General features: G+C 35.7%; 1 protein-coding gene across 1 annotated transcript; it reads left to right on the plus strand.

The window, feature by feature from the left end:
• The first annotated feature begins 1,815 nt into the window (after positions 1 to 1,815).
• si:ch211-225b11.1 (uncharacterized protein LOC561694 homolog) lies at positions 1,816 to 16,505 on the plus strand. The gene is made up of 13 exons (XM_059551188.1): positions 1,816 to 2,364; positions 3,680 to 3,814; positions 8,491 to 8,701; positions 9,627 to 9,759; positions 9,926 to 10,060; positions 10,601 to 10,704; positions 10,930 to 11,054; positions 12,441 to 12,553; positions 13,707 to 13,847; positions 14,820 to 14,919; positions 15,032 to 15,132; positions 15,777 to 15,947; positions 16,041 to 16,505. Exons 1-13 carry the CDS (start codon positions 2,109 to 2,111, stop codon positions 16,131 to 16,133), a joined length of 1,818 nt encoding a protein of 605 aa, XP_059407171.1. The 5' UTR covers positions 1,816 to 2,108; the 3' UTR covers positions 16,134 to 16,505.
• Positions 16,506 to 16,967: the final 462 nt, after the last annotated feature.

The following is a 16,967-nucleotide window of genomic DNA, read 5'->3' on the forward strand; positions in this document are numbered from 1 at the left end:
TGAGTTATTAATGACATAATTTAGATTTTTGGGTGAACTATCCCTTTAAGATAGCTTGCCTTGTTGTATTCCTCAATTGTGAGTCACTTTGGAGAAAAGCATCTGCCAAATGAATAAACTTAAATGGATAGAGATTTTCTTAATTTGTTCAGTTTTCTCCAGTCATTGGATGGGCCCTGGCAATGTCCTCTACTGTACCTGTCTAAGAATCTGTGCAGCTTATTTCACTCATCTCACGGAGCACACTGTACCCCTCCCAGTGTATTTGACTAAATGTAAAAACAGCAAATCCAAACAATGAGTCTGAAAGGTCAAAAGGCTTTCCTGGTTTGCCACCCTTTGTTCTCAAATTGAATGTCAGAATGAGATTGCTGAAATTATGATGATGAGTATGTACATTTTTCATAGATTGTTAATTGTCCATAGATGAAAGAGTGTGGAAACAGGTCAGAGGATGCTTTCTCAAGGATCAGTATAGGACAGATTGTTTTTGTTTAAGACCATGACAAAGGAACTTACAGATGTATTGTTCATGTCACAAGACAAACGTTTATGTACACATAGAAACTCCAAGTCCTTCAGACATGCTGTTATACCTGATGAGGCCTAATGTACACGTTTTCACATACGTGTGAAAGCTGTAAATGTTCATTTGTTGTCACAATGCACGCCTGCATAGGCAGACCAGGGCTGCATAGCAGAAGCATAAGTCCAATAGTGTTTCACAACTGACCCCAATCTTTGCCATGATCTGAACACATAAACAACTCAACATGGTTGACTTATAATGGCTGTTATTAAAGGAAACACTCAAAGCAATAGCCTAGAAATTACTTATTTGCAGTATAAAAAGCTACAGCTCTGTCAAAGAATATTTTATATCTGTCACTTTTTTCACTCCTGATGAGTCTGCATTCCTTCAAGCAAAAAATAAAAATAAAAAAAATGTGTGGAAACTGACATGTAACGTTTAACTACTACTTCCCTAAATTGCACTAGTATCTTTCAAAGCCAGAGGCTTATTTTGGGGTTGCATGGGTTGTGTTTGAATGAACTAGTTGGGCAAATACAGAGTGCAAGATAATGACTGCCTTAGGGTAAAACGCCCTACTACCGTTATATTCTGTTTAATTTAAAGATAAAATGACTGTACTCTGATTTTGCTGTATTTTGTAAAGCAAATTTCTTTTTAAGCCACCTTGGTACAAATTTAAGTTTAGTTAAAAATCCAATAGCCTAACATAAAAAAATTGGTATTGGTTTATAATTTATGGCCTATGCCACGGTCACTATGAAAACTATTTCACAGAAGAAAAAAAACAGTCCTTTTTTCCCCCATCTCTATATTGCATAAAAAGCTAAACGCAGGGCCTCTTTAGTGAAAGATTGAATGAACAGAAGCAGTTGTGGGTGGGTTTACTTTTTAAAAACCACGCCTTTCTCCTTTTTATTTGCCTAATGGTTTCTGCCCTCCTTCCTCTCATTTCTGCAAACTCATGATGAATCGGCAATACGATCCTGTAAATGCATTTACTCGATACATGAAAGAAGAGGATGTTACGTGTAAACCTAAACCTCTAACTAGCTGAATCTGTATAAAATTACATAGCCCAGGCTACTGGTCTACAATATGGATAATCCAAATCCTTAAATTGGAAGTCCAGTACTCAAAATATCACGATTAAAACCTTTATCATAATCAGTATATAATGTTTCAGGTCGGTAATACAGACGACATTAATTCTGCATGAATCGTATACCTCTACACACGCACGCGCGTTATTTGACTCGATTTAAAGTCGCACGTGAGCAAATGAGCATTGCATAGCCTACAGACAGAGCGGCGCGCTTTTACAGTCGACTTGCGTCACTAAAAGCAGCTACGTAACCTAGAAATTTATAGTTTAGGGGGCTGGTCTTAAAAATTTTGTAACTGAGCCATATAAGCTGCTACGACTTGTGCCTGTTATGTATTTGCAACAGTTAAAGACAACGCGGTAACTCGTCTTTATATTGATAAAAATTTAATGTATGTGTTTTATTTAATTATAGCGCTCTTTTATTGTTTATACATCAGTCGCTTTATTCAGCTGTAAACATATGTGACGATGGGAGTCGGAGCTGATAATAAAACCGAGAGCACATCTAACGATAGTAAGTTTGCATTGCAGCAGCTTGAGGAAAAAGTGGAGGTAGAGCTCAGCAATGCTGAAGCCATGAGGCTGACAAAGGATGATCAGCAGTCCGCGGAGACGAGAGAAACGTGGGGTCGGCGTCTGGAGTTCGTGCTCGCCTCCGTCGGTTATGCCGTGGGTTTGGGAAACGTGTGGCGCTTCCCGTACCTGTGCTACAGGAGCGGAGGAGGTAAGCCACGAGACCCCTGCTGCTCCTCTCTCCTGATCACCGCAGAGCCGCTCTGGGGACATGCTGCTACTCATATTACTAGCCCTTACAAAAATTGACATGGTAACCATAATAGTTTTCATCAGTGTATTAATCATAGCTAAGTGCATTTTGATTATCCGAAAATTATATTACAGAGATTAAAATATCTAAACGTACATTTTTACATAATATCTATTTGTGAAAAAATCTGGCAAATAAGTCGGTGTGGCAAACTAACATCAACATGCAGGAAGCCGTTTTGTTGTCATGTGACATACAAACCATAAAGGAGAAGATATTCATATATATATATATATATTTTTTTTTTTTTCTTTTTTTTTTATAACATATTTTTACTTAAGGGTTTACCACCTTTTTAAAGTGTAAAAATGTACATTTTTCTACAAGTTATTTTCATGAACTACATTTTCAAAAATATGACCTTTATTTTGTTTATTTTATTCTGAGTTTGTGCCATTGGATATGTCTCTTGTTTCATCGTTGGTTCTGCCTATTTTTATGTTGCCCTTTTGACCATTTTTCCATCGTTAATTATTGACTTAAAACATAAGGGGTTGTTGTTTCCATGGCATGAATATTTATCAACCATAAAATTTCCTTATTGGGTTGGCAAATTCCATATACAGTATTTATAATACAAAAAAAATCTTGAAAATTTATAACAGATGCGTGCCAAAATGATTTAACTTGTTTACAATGTTTGAAGAGATGCAAAATATATAGGCTACTCTTCCGAGAGTAATAACCAATAAAATATATATCTGTGATATTTAGGGTAAACTTGTTTTATAGGACAGTCGTCACAAAGTTCACAGCAGATAATCCTGCTTCATGCTTGTATTGCTCCATAAATTTCCAGTTTATTAAATGCATATACTGTACATATTGTCCAGATGAATGTTGTCTTTTTTATCTTAAAAATAAGTTTAGAAATCAGAGGGAAGAGATTTGTGGCAAGGACTTTTTATTTATATAGAGCATGCGAGTAAATCATCTTGCACTCCCAAAAGACACTTCCTCTTTTTATGGTAAATTTGTATAAATACGAGCTGCAAGAAAATAGCTTTAACCTCACAGAATGACCAATTGTGGGGTTGAAAATGCAATTATGAGACTATTTGACTATTGCTAATATTCTGTTGACATATCCCTGTCAATTTTATGAAGACAAAAATATATTTGTGACCGCTGAAGCGAAACAATATTTTTTATTGAAAACAAAGTCAGTTTTATTTAAAGAATAAATGATTGTTATCTCTTTCACATGTTCCAGGTGCTTTCTTGATTCCCTACTTGCTCATGTTGTTTCTCTGTGGTATCCCACTGCTGCTCATGGAGTTCACTGTTGGGCAGTACACCCGTCTGGGGCCGGTCCACTCTCTGGCTAAAATATGTCCCCTCTTCAAAGGTGAGTGGTCCTTGTACCCTAATCCCTCACATCTCCTTTGTTCAGTTCTTCCATCCAAACATAGTCCAAGCAAATGGCCGCTGTTTTTATTTTATATGGCACATTCTAGTATTTCAATCACACAACTTTCCTCCTGCTCAATACTTACCACTGTTCAGATCTGTTCAATGACATCAAATGAGTTCAAGGAATAAATAACTTAAAGATATATATTTTTATGTAAATTCTTGTAAAACCCCTTGTTTTTTGTTTCCAGTGAATATGTATGTTCTGATTTTTTCTGATTTTTATTGTATCAACAAAGGTGAATGCTCATCATATATCACTATAGCCATACTCTGTTACACTAACATATTTATTTTATGAAATTGTTAAAAGGTATTTATTTTAAGCATTTATCATTTTGCTGGACAATGTTTAGTGGATGTTCTTGACATGGCAGTTCAAGCATGGATACTGACTGCAAAGCTTATCTTTTTCCCTTTATGTTGGATTTTCCCTATGGAATGTGTGGACCTGCATTTATATGATGCTCGATCTCTGATGATCTAGTGATGGCTGATCTCTTCTGTGTTTACCTTATTTGAATATCTGAATCATCCTCTTCATATTTGAATTCCTATGATTATGAAATCATGCATTGTTAATGTGCAGACAACAATATTTCTTCTAGAATCCTTATCACTTTTAAGTAAAAATCTTTGTTACTATAATAAACTGGAAGAGCTATTTTTTGATCATTGAGGCAATTTAAACCTGAGCCTCGAGACAATTTAATTTGGAAAATTTATTTTATTAGAGTGTATTGGATTATTCACATTTTTTAATGTTATGTCATAAAATACATTATTATATGTTACCAAAAAAAAAATGTTTTGAAATAATGACATTTTATGTAAATTGAGTTCAACTTAGTTGTGACCAAAGTGAGTGTCAACATTAAGATGTTCAGCTATCACTGTTTGTCATTTGGGTTTCGTTCCTTTTATTATTTGACATTATTTCACCTGCTAACTAAGGACTTCTTTCCTCAAAGACAGAGATAGTCTACCCGGTCAAATCTTTTGGGTCGGTCCCTTGATATAGCGCTCATTTCAGCCGATTATGGCTCCTTGCTAGCAGAGGGACTGAAGCAGGTAGTTCTTTCTGTATATTCTTTTTGACTGAAATGTACACTTATGTCACTCTTTGTGAAGTTCTGAACATCCACCAAAAAAATAAAAGTGAGCAATGGGCTATTCAGGGGCTCTCTTTGTAATAAAGCTCCTCCTTTTACCTCTGCATTATCTATCTTGGTATGCTCAGTAAAGTTACCTCACTCCTAAGTAACCTTTCTGTCTCAAGGGTAATCATTTTCTCATGGGTTAGCCTTTCACCAGGTGTTGACATCAAGGTTGTGTGACTTAACAAGCTCAGTATAAGATGGAATAAGGCATTAGAGTGACTTATTTGTGCACTTAACAGGAAAGAGAGAGAGAGAGTGCATGCAATTTTGTGTAGTCATACAACAATAATGTGATTCTCAGAATGTTGCATGTGGTACATCAGAGAAAATGAATTCTGTGGGTTCTGAAAAATATATTATTATATAATAATATATCATCTGTTCTCAAGTCTTTTCGAACTGTACTGGGCTGCGTTTCACAAAAGCATCATAAGCCTAAATTCATCGTAGACCTATTGCGATCAGTTTAGGCTTAAGATGCTTTTGGGAAACGCAGCCCTTATAAACTTGTGTGGCAGCTGGCCAAAATGCCTTTCTTTTTATAGTATTTTTCATGGAAACAAATTTTTTTATTTAATGCAACTAAATATCTCTCAATGCAGATCTGTTTTTTTTTGTCTGTTCAAGCATACATTTCCTGATGGCTGATATTACCATGGCTGATATGAAGCCAGTATCTGTAGACCCGATTACATGCTCGATGCCCAGGTTTCTCCATAAAAAAAATTATAATACAGATTTTTTTGATTGATTTTAGATCTCTTTGACATGTAATAAATATTTACAAACCAAATAGTGTTTCCTCTTTTCATGATATTTGATGCAATTTTAGGTGCAAACTTTTTTCTTAATAAAAAAAGGAAACAAACATTTTAATTACAGATCTGTTTATGAAATGAATTCAGAGCAACACAAAGTTTACAATAATGTTACGTGCAGTGCATGGTAGCCACGATCAGGCAAAAACAACTGAACAACTGTTTTCAGTTTCCAGTGGATTTCCAGTAGAGCATCCAGTGATCCCAAAATGCCTCTGGTCTATAGTTTTGCTGAAGCAGTAAACTCGTTTAGGCTTAAGTTCAGGAGACCAAAAGGCACTGAGGGAATCTGGGTGACCTTAGAGTGCAGCATGGAACGTGCCAACAAAAACATTCCTGTTTTTAGAGCATTCTACTATTCAGGCCTGAAACAACTAGTGAACATTCCATTTAGACGGTGGGAAATACAAAATAATGCCAAGATCCACAGAGAGTGTCGATAGCTAATCCATGGATTTAAAGCAAGTATCAAAGAAAATCAAATCAGTTATCTTTGCATTGTCATCCTCCTACAATGTTGATCTTGGTTACAAGGTTACTTGGTCACACTGAATGTCTAGATTAGTTTCAGAACTGTTTGATTTGTCAAGTAAATTATAAATAAATCACTAAGAATAATTAATATAACACCCTTTCTTTCTCCAAATCTTATTTTAAGGACCCTGATGACTGGTTGGGTTTTGAGATATGTTTTTTGTTGTTGATGTTGTTTCTTACTATGCAACTGTTAATGTTCGCATTTAGTTTCTTATCGAATTCTGTTTCCTCCAGGCTTCTGAGCGTTTTTAACCCTGATTACTATATGGCAGTAATAAATCAAAATCATTGGAAGCAATGCTGTTGTGATTATATCAGGATCTCACTGATGTGCCAGTTCAGTTCAGTTTCAGTTTATTGTCCCCTAAGGGAAACTTGTCTGCCAGGTAAACACACAGGTAGCACAACAGGTAAACACCACATACACATACGAATAACAATACAAACTACTAATTAAAAGAGTTCTTTGTCCTATTGGATTTAAAACGAGGGACTCTGAATCTCCAGCCTAAGGGGAGGACCTCAAAAGAACAATGAAGGGGGTGATTTACACAGTCAGTGATTTACTCATGCAGCGCAGAAGAAATATATTAAGTTTAACCCTGACCATTGAATCCCTTTGTGCTATCCTGTGGTTTGCTAAGAGTCCTGTTTCTTTTTTTTCAGGATGTAATTAATACTTGAAATCATGGAGAAACAGAACTATTATTCAGTGAACAATTTTTGAGATTTCTGAATTCGTCCATTCATTTAGATAGGAATTGGACTTGGATGAGCTGCCTGGAGGCATTGCCAATATGGCCGATTGAGTGAACAGACTTTCCTTGAAAGGGACTTTGGTTCTTTTTCTTTGACCTAATGTTAATGTAGAGCCAAAAACTCATCACCAATGACTAGTACATATACTAATTATACTAATAATACAAAAGTATTGGGACACCACCTTTAGAACAGAAAAAGGCACTTCCAAAACTGTGGCAACATAGATGGAAACATTTCATGTATTTAAAATTTTTATTTCCATCTCTGTTGCAACAATTTTGGAAGTGTCTAAAATGACTGTACCCATATGTACTAGTCATTTGTGTTTGGTGATGAGATTTTGCTTCAAGGTCTGCATTTAAAGTCACACCGGAGGTGTTCAGACTAGGACTTTGCTTTATGCAGATCAGTCAAGTTCTTTCTCACTGACGGAATCAGTCTTTTCGTTTTTAACCTTGCCTTATACACAGTGGCATTGTCATTTTAGAATAGAAAAGGGTCCTGTCCAAACTGTTGCTGTAAAATTAGAAGCACACAATTCTAGAATATAGAATACAGTTACTATATATATAGTACTAGAATATAATTATATGGTTTGTACTCATGGGAATTGCTAAAGTAGTCAAACCTGTTGTAGTCAAACCTGTTGTAAAACCTGCAAGATTTTAAAATGCCAGGATTATGAGATTATATGTTCCAACAACAAATTTAGTACTCAACATCAATCCAGTCATTATCGCACGTAAATAGGGTAAACCGACTTTTTAGCGCTTCAACATTGGGTGTGCCTAAGATCTTTTGTAATTAAGTGTTGTGCAACTTAAAAATTGTAAATCTAAAGTTTAGCATGACATTAGACCGCCTTAATGGATTCATTCATGCAATCCTCAATAATAATAATAAAAAAGACTTTCTCATTCAAATCTGCTAGAAGATCTCACAATATGCCTCAGTTTGTTTTGGCCAGCGACCAAAACATATTTAATAAAACAAGGATAACAAGAATCATGAGCAACTGCTGAAAAGTTTTTCTTTCTTAGCATATGTTTAGAGATGTTTTCAGATAGAGCCCTCTTAATGTAACTTGACCTAAAACATCTGTCTTGAAGACTTGCTTTGTTCTATTGGAACTTGTATATTAACCTAAAAATGTACTTCTGGAGGTCAATGGTTTTATTCTTTTTCTTCTAAAACTAAAATGAAACATTTCAGAGCCTCTGAAGAGCCCTAGGTGCTGTTCCAATGTCAGTCTGTTCAGCAGTGAAAGGCTTGGACAGGGTGACAGGAAACAATGGTGTCTCCTGGTGTCTCACGCTTTCTTTGTCTGTCTTCAGGTGTGGGGCTTGCCACAGTGGTGATTTCTTACGTGCTCTGCACATACTACAATGTGCTCATGACCTGGGCTCTCTACTACCTGCTTCACTCTTTCAGCTCCTCATTGCCATGGCAGTCCTGCAACAACACATGGAATGCAGTTGGCAACTGTTCCACTGGTTTTCCTGGCAATGCCACACATCTGAAATCAGCCAGTCAGCAGTTCTTTGAGTGAGTAACAATTTTTTATTTGTTTACGGTCTTTATTGTTTATGCCATATTTGGTGTGGATGTTTGACTTTTTGTCATGGATTATTTTTGTGCATCTCTCTGTATTGTTGAATTTCCTGTAATCAATGTAAATGGAACATTTGGAAAAGTTAAAGAGTGCTGTCTCATTGTGTGTAGTAATAACGAATGTCCTATGAAATTTTGGGAATTAATGAAACTTTAAAGTAACACTTTTTCACTTTTTTTTTTTCACTTAAAAAAAATAAATAGGCTCATTTTCCAACTCCCCTAAAGTTAACAGCTGAGTTTTACCGTTTTCGAATCCATTCAGCTGATCTCAAGGTCTGGTGGTAACACTTTTAGCTTAGCATAGATCATTGAATCTGACTTTAGCATCTCGTTCAAAAATGACCAAAAAGTTTCTATATTTTCTTACTTGGAAATATAGTGACAGTGATATTACACAGCGCCTTAAAATAGTCCCCAGTTTGTGTAGTTGCAGCAGTAGCAGAGCTGCTGCGTAATATCACTGCGCCTGCTGAAACCACGGTACGGCAGCATAGCTTCTTGATTATTACGCCAGAAAGAGAGTATAGTTCCTAGTCATATCAGCCTAGAAAATTGCAACTTTTCATTTTCTTAGTACACAATGTAACTACAGAAGGGTCAAGGTTTAAATCGGAAAAATCTAGAAACTCTGGTCATTTTTGAGCGAGATGCTAACGGTCTAATCAGATTCAATGATCTATGCTGAGCTAAAATTGCTACTTCCAGAACCGATGATCGGCAGAATGGATTCGAAATCCATAAAACGGAGTGTTCCTTTAATGAACCTTTGACAATATATTTGAATGTTTATTCTATTAATCAAGTCAATGTTATGTCAGACTCCTGAGACTGATATAAATTTGCTATATTCCCCCAGTCATAAGGTTTTAGAAATGACCACAGGGATTGAGCGCGCTGGAGGGATTCGTTGGGAACTCTTTGGCCTTCTAGTCCTGGCCTGGACCGTTGTCTATTTCTGTATCTTTAAAGGAGTCAAATCCACTGGAAAGGTCAGAGTTCACATCATTTATAAATTAAGCCTTCAATATGGGAAACAATAGCATGTTTAAACTGCAAATTGTTTGTTAAAGATTTTGTCTTATATATGGGTGGGTTTGTGTGTGTGCACGCATTTATTTGCCTTGTTATCACAAATATAAATCCCTCTGTCTATAGGTTGTGTATTTTACTGCCACATTCCCTTATTTCATACTGTTTGCATTGCTGATCAATAATGTCCAGTTGCCTGGAGCAAAAGATGGCATTCTCTTCTTTCTCATGCCAAACTGGAGTAAACTCTTGGAAGTCCAGGTGAGATCAGATGTGAAAACCATTCACATAGTGTTAAAAAAAACCTGTTTACATGCTACCGTATCATTACTGTAGTACCACAACAGCATTACTGTGGGGATTGGAGTGGTTTACCACATGACATGTAATTAGCACTTGGTGAAGATAATCAACAGGTTTAAAATAATGACTTTAACACTGGAAAATCTTTGAAAACACCCATGCTTTATGTAAAAACTGGGGTATTGAATGAATGGCAGGTTTTATATTTTATAGTTTATATTTGTGTTGCTTCTGTAAATCCTTATACAATTAGCCAAACCCAAAATTTGCATGTTACTTTTTCTTTTCATAAAAAGGTTAACTGCCTTAAAAAGTTGTGATTTGTTTGCTAATACGTTTTTAGATCAACTGAGAGTCCTAGTAATTCCGTATAGTAAAGCAAACGTGAAATATGTTTCCTTTTAATATTTTATTAAAACATAACTTTTTAGATATATGATAACAATACATGGACAAATGACAAAAATAAAACCCTGTGCTTGTATGTCTTTGTTGAAGGTGTGGGTCAATGCTGCTGCCCAGATCTTTAACTCCATCGGCATCTCCTTCGGTTCTATGATATCTATGGCCAGTTACAACAAGTTCAACAACAACATCCTCAGGTTTAGTTACAGCAAGATAACATTTTACATATTAAAAGCTTATTTAATTAAATGGATCTAAGTAAATATAAAACTGAATAAAAACATACTTGTGTAGCTTTCAATTGTAACCTTCCTTTTTATTTGCCTGTAAGTTTATTACACTGATCAGAGCTAAAAGGGTCTGTTATCTTCCAGGAAAACATGATTCATTCTCTTCATCGCTCTTCGTCTTTTATTTTACAGGGACACCTATATCGTCTCTCTGGCTAATTCAGCCACTAGTATTGTGGCCGGGTTTGTTATTTTCTCTGCCATTGGGTACATGGCCCACATTCACAACCTACCTGTAGATGACATTGCCACTGATGGTAAGTTTGTTTTCCTTCTCTCTGTGATATCAGTCTCTGCAGCTGTGAATCTAGTCCTCTGTCCTTGTGCATTTCAAGGTTTGTTCACAAGCAGCTGAATTGCTTTGTCTGGTTAAAACACTTTTACTGTCTGGTTGTATTGCTGTGTCTCTGTACGGCCAAGAATCAGAGTTTGAAGGACCAGAGGATCACAGAGGATCTCTGTTATCTTTTTATGTGCTCTTTGCTGTTGTGCTTTTTGGGAAATCTAAGGAGTAAAATCCTAATTAATCTACACAGCAGCTTTTACATTGCTAGTGTTGTGTTCTGTGACCTATGAATATACATACATGAATATACTATATGAATATACATACATATTCATGCACAAGACAGGCATAAGGAAGTCAATGCCAATGCCATGCAAGCTAATGAAATTAGATAATTCCAGCTTTTTTTCTGAAAGGTTTTTGTTACAGGATAAGTGTGAGAGGAGGTGAAGGGTGGGTAGGTTTAGGCCAGATGAAAAAGAATAAAGGGACTATTCATGGAAGAAATGTACCAAGGAAGGCTGAGTAGAACAATGTGAAAACAAAACAGTGATAAAAGCATGTCCTTCAGTTGAGCTGGCCTTAAGAGAACTTCACAGCAGTTTACCATATCATAATCTTTTTTGTGTTTATATTACAGTACTGTTTATTAAAACATGTTATCATTAGAGCTCATCAGTTTGCACCAGTTTAATCCTGTAAGACCTCAAGGAGAACACAGAGATACTGGACTGCTGTTGGAAAATGTGATGCTTAACAAAAATGATGAGTTCGCACACTGTTCAATATCATATTTTGTATTATTTTGTATTTTTCTTGAGGATGCACGCACCTCCTGCCTCAACTGTTTTCACCTTATACACTTTAGATTTCAGCCAGTCATCCTTTATCTCTCAGAACAGCAGAAAGATGTTTTCTTCTGAGAAATGCAGTTACAGTTGTGTTGTTCAGTGGCTTTGTGGAGGATTTCTCATCACGACAAATAGACTAAAAGTCTTTGTCACTTTTGTTCCTTCACACTGTTTTTTCTCTCCTTTAGAGAGCCCATTGAAAATTAAAAAAGTCTTTTTTTATTCTTCTTGTCCCATTCTATTTAGTCTCCTTCTTCTGTGTTATTTTTTTTTTTTTTGCACGGATTTTGGTGAAAAAGTGCAGAATTTAAATTGAATTAAACATGACAAAGTTTGTCAAGCAGAGCTCTTTTACTGGAATCTGAAAACAATAATTAGATTTCCGAAATGATCTGGTTCTCCTTGTTGGCCACAGTCTCAGTAATGAGTTTGTTCATGCTGGCATAACTGCTGGTGTGCTCTTTCTCTGTGTTAGAGAGTGATGTTGTGGGTGTGTTTTCTTGCAGGGCCGGGTCTGGTGTTCGTGGTGTATCCTGAAGTGTTTTCCACTATGCCAGTCTCTCAGCTCTGGGCTCCTCTGTTTTTCATCATGTTACTCTGCCTTGGATTGGACAGTCAGGTAGAATCAGCCTCAAAACACAATTACAATCGCTAGAGAGCTTCCTTTCCTTCTAAGAAGCCGTCCACAAAGGACATGCACATTTTCTCTCTCATAAAGTGCTAAACTCATGTTTGTATCCTTTATAATCAACAATTCTTTGCATTCATGTACATCGTATCGGATCAGTTTTGTCACAGTGCATTGTGCAATTGTCTTCTGTGCAAAGTATAAACATAATGCTGCCTTGGTGAAGTTTGATAGGCCACAGTCTCGTTCATTTCTGCAGCTGTAGGCCCAGTCCCCCCATGTCCTTGTGTGTTCTCTAGGTTTGTTGACAAGTAGAAATCTAGCAGTGAATCTCTTGATGATTCACTTTATGATTGCATCACAGCTTTTATTACTATGTTTCAGTACAGCCAAAAACTATAATTCAGAGTTTTAAGGAGCAAGATCAGTGGTCCTAAAAGCTGTTGCACAGATAGAAAAAGACACAACTGTGAAGGAGTCAGGGTCAACACAATCTTGCTGGCAAGATGAGAGATAAGAGTGCAGCTGGAAAATCCATGCCACATGTGTTTAGATGGAGCAGTATAATATGTGACTCTAGACAACAAAACCAGCCTTAAGTGTTAGTTTTTTTAAATTGAGATTTATAATTATCTGAAAGCTGATTAAATAATCTTGCCATTGATGTATGGTTTATTAGAATCGGACAATATTTGACCAAGATACAACTATTTGAATCTGGAATCTGAGTTTGCAAAAAAATCTAAATCCTTAGAAAATCACCTTTGAAGTTGTCCAAATGAATTCTTAGCAATGCACATTACTAATCAAAAATTGTTTTTATTTATTTATGTTAGGACATTTACAAAATATCTTAATGAAACATGATCTTTACTTAATATCCTAATTTTTTTTTGCATTAAAAAAAAAAAATAATTTTGACCCATACAATGTTTTTTTTTTTTGGCTGCTGCTTAAAATATACCACATTGGCTTAAGATTGGTTTTGTGCTCCATGGTCACATGTGAAAATGTCTCATTCTTGTGTGTGGAAAGTGATATTGTGTGTGTGATCAGGATAAGGGAAACGACCATCTCATCAGGTTTTTCAACAGAGCTGTTTGCACAGTTTGACCTGTTGTATGTTTACATCTACACTGTGCAGTTTGCCATGGTGGAAGTGGCTGTAACTTTCATCGTGGACGGCTTTGGAAAGAAAGTTCTGCAAGTTTTTAAGAGGAAGGAGCTGATTGTTCTGGCAGTGTGCAGTGTTGGATTTCTGCTGGGGATCCCTCACATTACCAGGGTAAATATGATCTAGTTTCACTCATTAAATAAGTCATGTGTTCTTATAGTTGAGATTTTGTTATACTTGGATTTTATTAGACTGTTCCTGGAACTGTTAACACTTTACACTTCAAAATAAAATGAAGGACATTATATCCCTGTATTTATTTTTCAATTAATCAATTTTAGAGCTTATAAAAACAAATAAAAACCCTAGTAGTATATTTAAAATAAATTTATTTCATACTATCTATTAAATTATTTACTGACATATTGCTCAAGACTTTTTGACATATTGCTCAAAAATTACAGTTAAACTCTATTTGGAATATTACTTGTGCACAAAGCACATTTCTTAATACTAAGCCTAAAATGTGTTTTAATGACACTATTGATGAGGATTGTGTGATCTTTGAATAATATCTTTATACTTTAGGTTAACATTAAATATCTTGCATATTTCCACTTTAGCACCATTTTATATACTTCAGTATATCTTTAGTTGGACTTCAGCTATCCCACACAATTAAAGTGCATCAAGTACAAAATTTGTTGTTCCTATTTAGCAGACCTTAAGTATAGCAGAAATACAATTGCAAGCTATTTTATTAAGTACACAAATATGTAAATGCATTTGTAGTATGCATAGCATGAAATAAATGTATTTCAAATAAATTTTAGTTTATTCTTTTTTTCTCTAGGGAATTGTTTCAGTAGAGGCAAAATATCTACATATCTTAACTCATTTTAATGTGTGAAAAATTAGCATTTAATGAGATCGATTCACTGAAATGAATCAAACTTTAGTCCCTGTTAAAGACAGCATAAAAATTTGATTTCTTCCATAGTTTAAAAATAATCTAGTAATATTTTTGGAAAATGTAAAGACCAAATTACATATTTTTTCCATTGCATATAAATCTGCTATATAGTCATTATTTTGATTATGACACAACTGATGGTAGTGAAATAATATTGTGTGTGTGTGTAGGGTGGGATATATGTGTTTCAGCTGATGGATCACTACACAGCGGTGGTGTCTCTTATGTTTCTGGCCTTCTTCGAGGTGCTCGCCATCACGCTCATATTTGGTGAATCTCACTTCCTTCAGTCTGCACTTCACGATCACAGAACATCAGATTGAAGCACTGCTCCTATTGAGATATGAAGGTTTTATCTCGGCTCTTTCTTGCTCTCTCGCAGGAGTGAGACGGCTCAGTGTAATGGTGGAGAAAATGCTGGGGAAGAAACCCAACCTCTTCTTCCGTGTCTGCTGGCAGTTCCTGTCACCCATGCTTGTGCTGGTGAGGAAAACAAAACCGGACATTTTGGGATCCAGTATTTCATAACGTTGACAACTATAGGTCTGATCCGGAATAAATGGCTTCAAAGCTCTTAGACTTTAAAATGGTCACTTTTTTCCAACAAGACACGTTTTCTCTTTTTTCCATTAAGTTGCATTGAACCGAAACAAAATCAATGACAGAACTCACTTTTTGTCAGATTGTGTTGTGCACACATCCTTATACAGTACATGGGATCCAGGCATCCCACCTTAAAGGGGTAGTCCACCCCAAAATGAAAATGAAATACTCACCCTCATGTTGTTCTAAATGTGATGTGGAACTCTTGTGAACGTACGTCAAATTCTGGCATGGATGAGAAATTGTTGAATGAAGTCATTTTTTTATTATCGTAGCTTCATAAAATTAAGGTTGAACCACTGATGTCACATAGACTGTTTTATCAATGTGATTAAGGACAGAATTGTTATTTTTGGATGATCTACCACTTTAAATTCACTTTTCTCAATTTAAGAACATTGAAGTAATTCCATTGAAAATGCATTTACTGTTTGGTAATAGATGTTTATAAAGTGTGAGAGTCTGGTGTGTGTGGCTCGGGATGGGATATAATGGGATATCAATACCAGTGTCTCTCTCTGCAGGGTATTCTGATCTCCAGTATTGTTCAGTATACCCCAGCTCGATACGGGAAGTCCTACACGTACCCGCTGTGGGCAGAGGTGGTGGGCTGGTTCATCTCTCTGTTCTCCATCATCTGGATTCCACTGGGGGCTCTACATGAGCTTTGGACCACTGACGGGTCTCTGCTGCAGGTATGTACGGTGCGCAAACACTCTCTATATCAATATTTGCTTTGTTTCTCTCTGTCGAAATGAACCCAGTGCCTCTCTCTATCTCTGTCACAGAGGTTGAAAAAGTCCATAACCCCAACCGTTGATCTGGAGTCTGTTTCAGAGAAACCATCCGGCGAGTCTGTTGCACTTTTTGCTGCAGCTTAGAGTCCTGCGTGAGGGTTCTTGGTGTGTTTACTCATTAGAAGTACAAAGTAGCTTTGCTTAAACTGTAAAAAGTATAATTTTATGTTTTTATTAGTATTTATATTCCAGCGTTTTGTAATTTGAGATTAATGCCGAAAAGTACAATCTTCAAAAATGTCCCAGAATATGGCATTAATGCTGATGAAAATCTGTTTTTTTGCTTGTTTTTCTCATTGAATTACTTTTTTACATTGTATTTTTTGATTATGTGACCAAAAAACTAAACTTAATGTCAGAAATTAGAGATTTTGTTTATATTTTTCTTTAAGGAATGAAATGTAAAATATATGATAATCTAATATGAGAAAAAATGGGTTTTCCCCATTATTTAAACTTTAAAATAATTTAGCATTGAGCTTGAACTTTGATGGAATATATCTTTTGATAAGGACTGATGAGACATTTAAATGCTTAGAATGTTTGAAAGCACATACTTGATAAAAAAAAAACTGATTACATGAAACTCTTAAAACAAAGTTTAGAGATGCAGCTCATGCATGTTTTGCCCTCTACTTTGTAAACTGGAACTGTGGAACATATTGTAAAAAACTGCCCAAGTGTACGGGAAAGGCTAAAGGTTGTAAGTAAAAATGTGTCCTTATTAGTGAGCACTCTCTGACGTCACATGTAAGGCCTATTCATTGACAGAGATTGTACTATAATTCATGTTTACTATTTTTGTATGTTATTCTTTTAGTGTTTACTATTTTACTTTCAATTTAGAGTAAAAATTTTTTTTTAATTGCCCTTCTTATCAAAATGCATATTAAGAAATAAAATAGTTTACTATGCACA

This window comes from Carassius carassius, chromosome 5 (assembly GCF_963082965.1).
Source record: "Carassius carassius chromosome 5, fCarCar2.1, whole genome shotgun sequence".
NCBI classification, from domain to species: domain Eukaryota; kingdom Metazoa; phylum Chordata; class Actinopteri; order Cypriniformes; family Cyprinidae; genus Carassius; species Carassius carassius.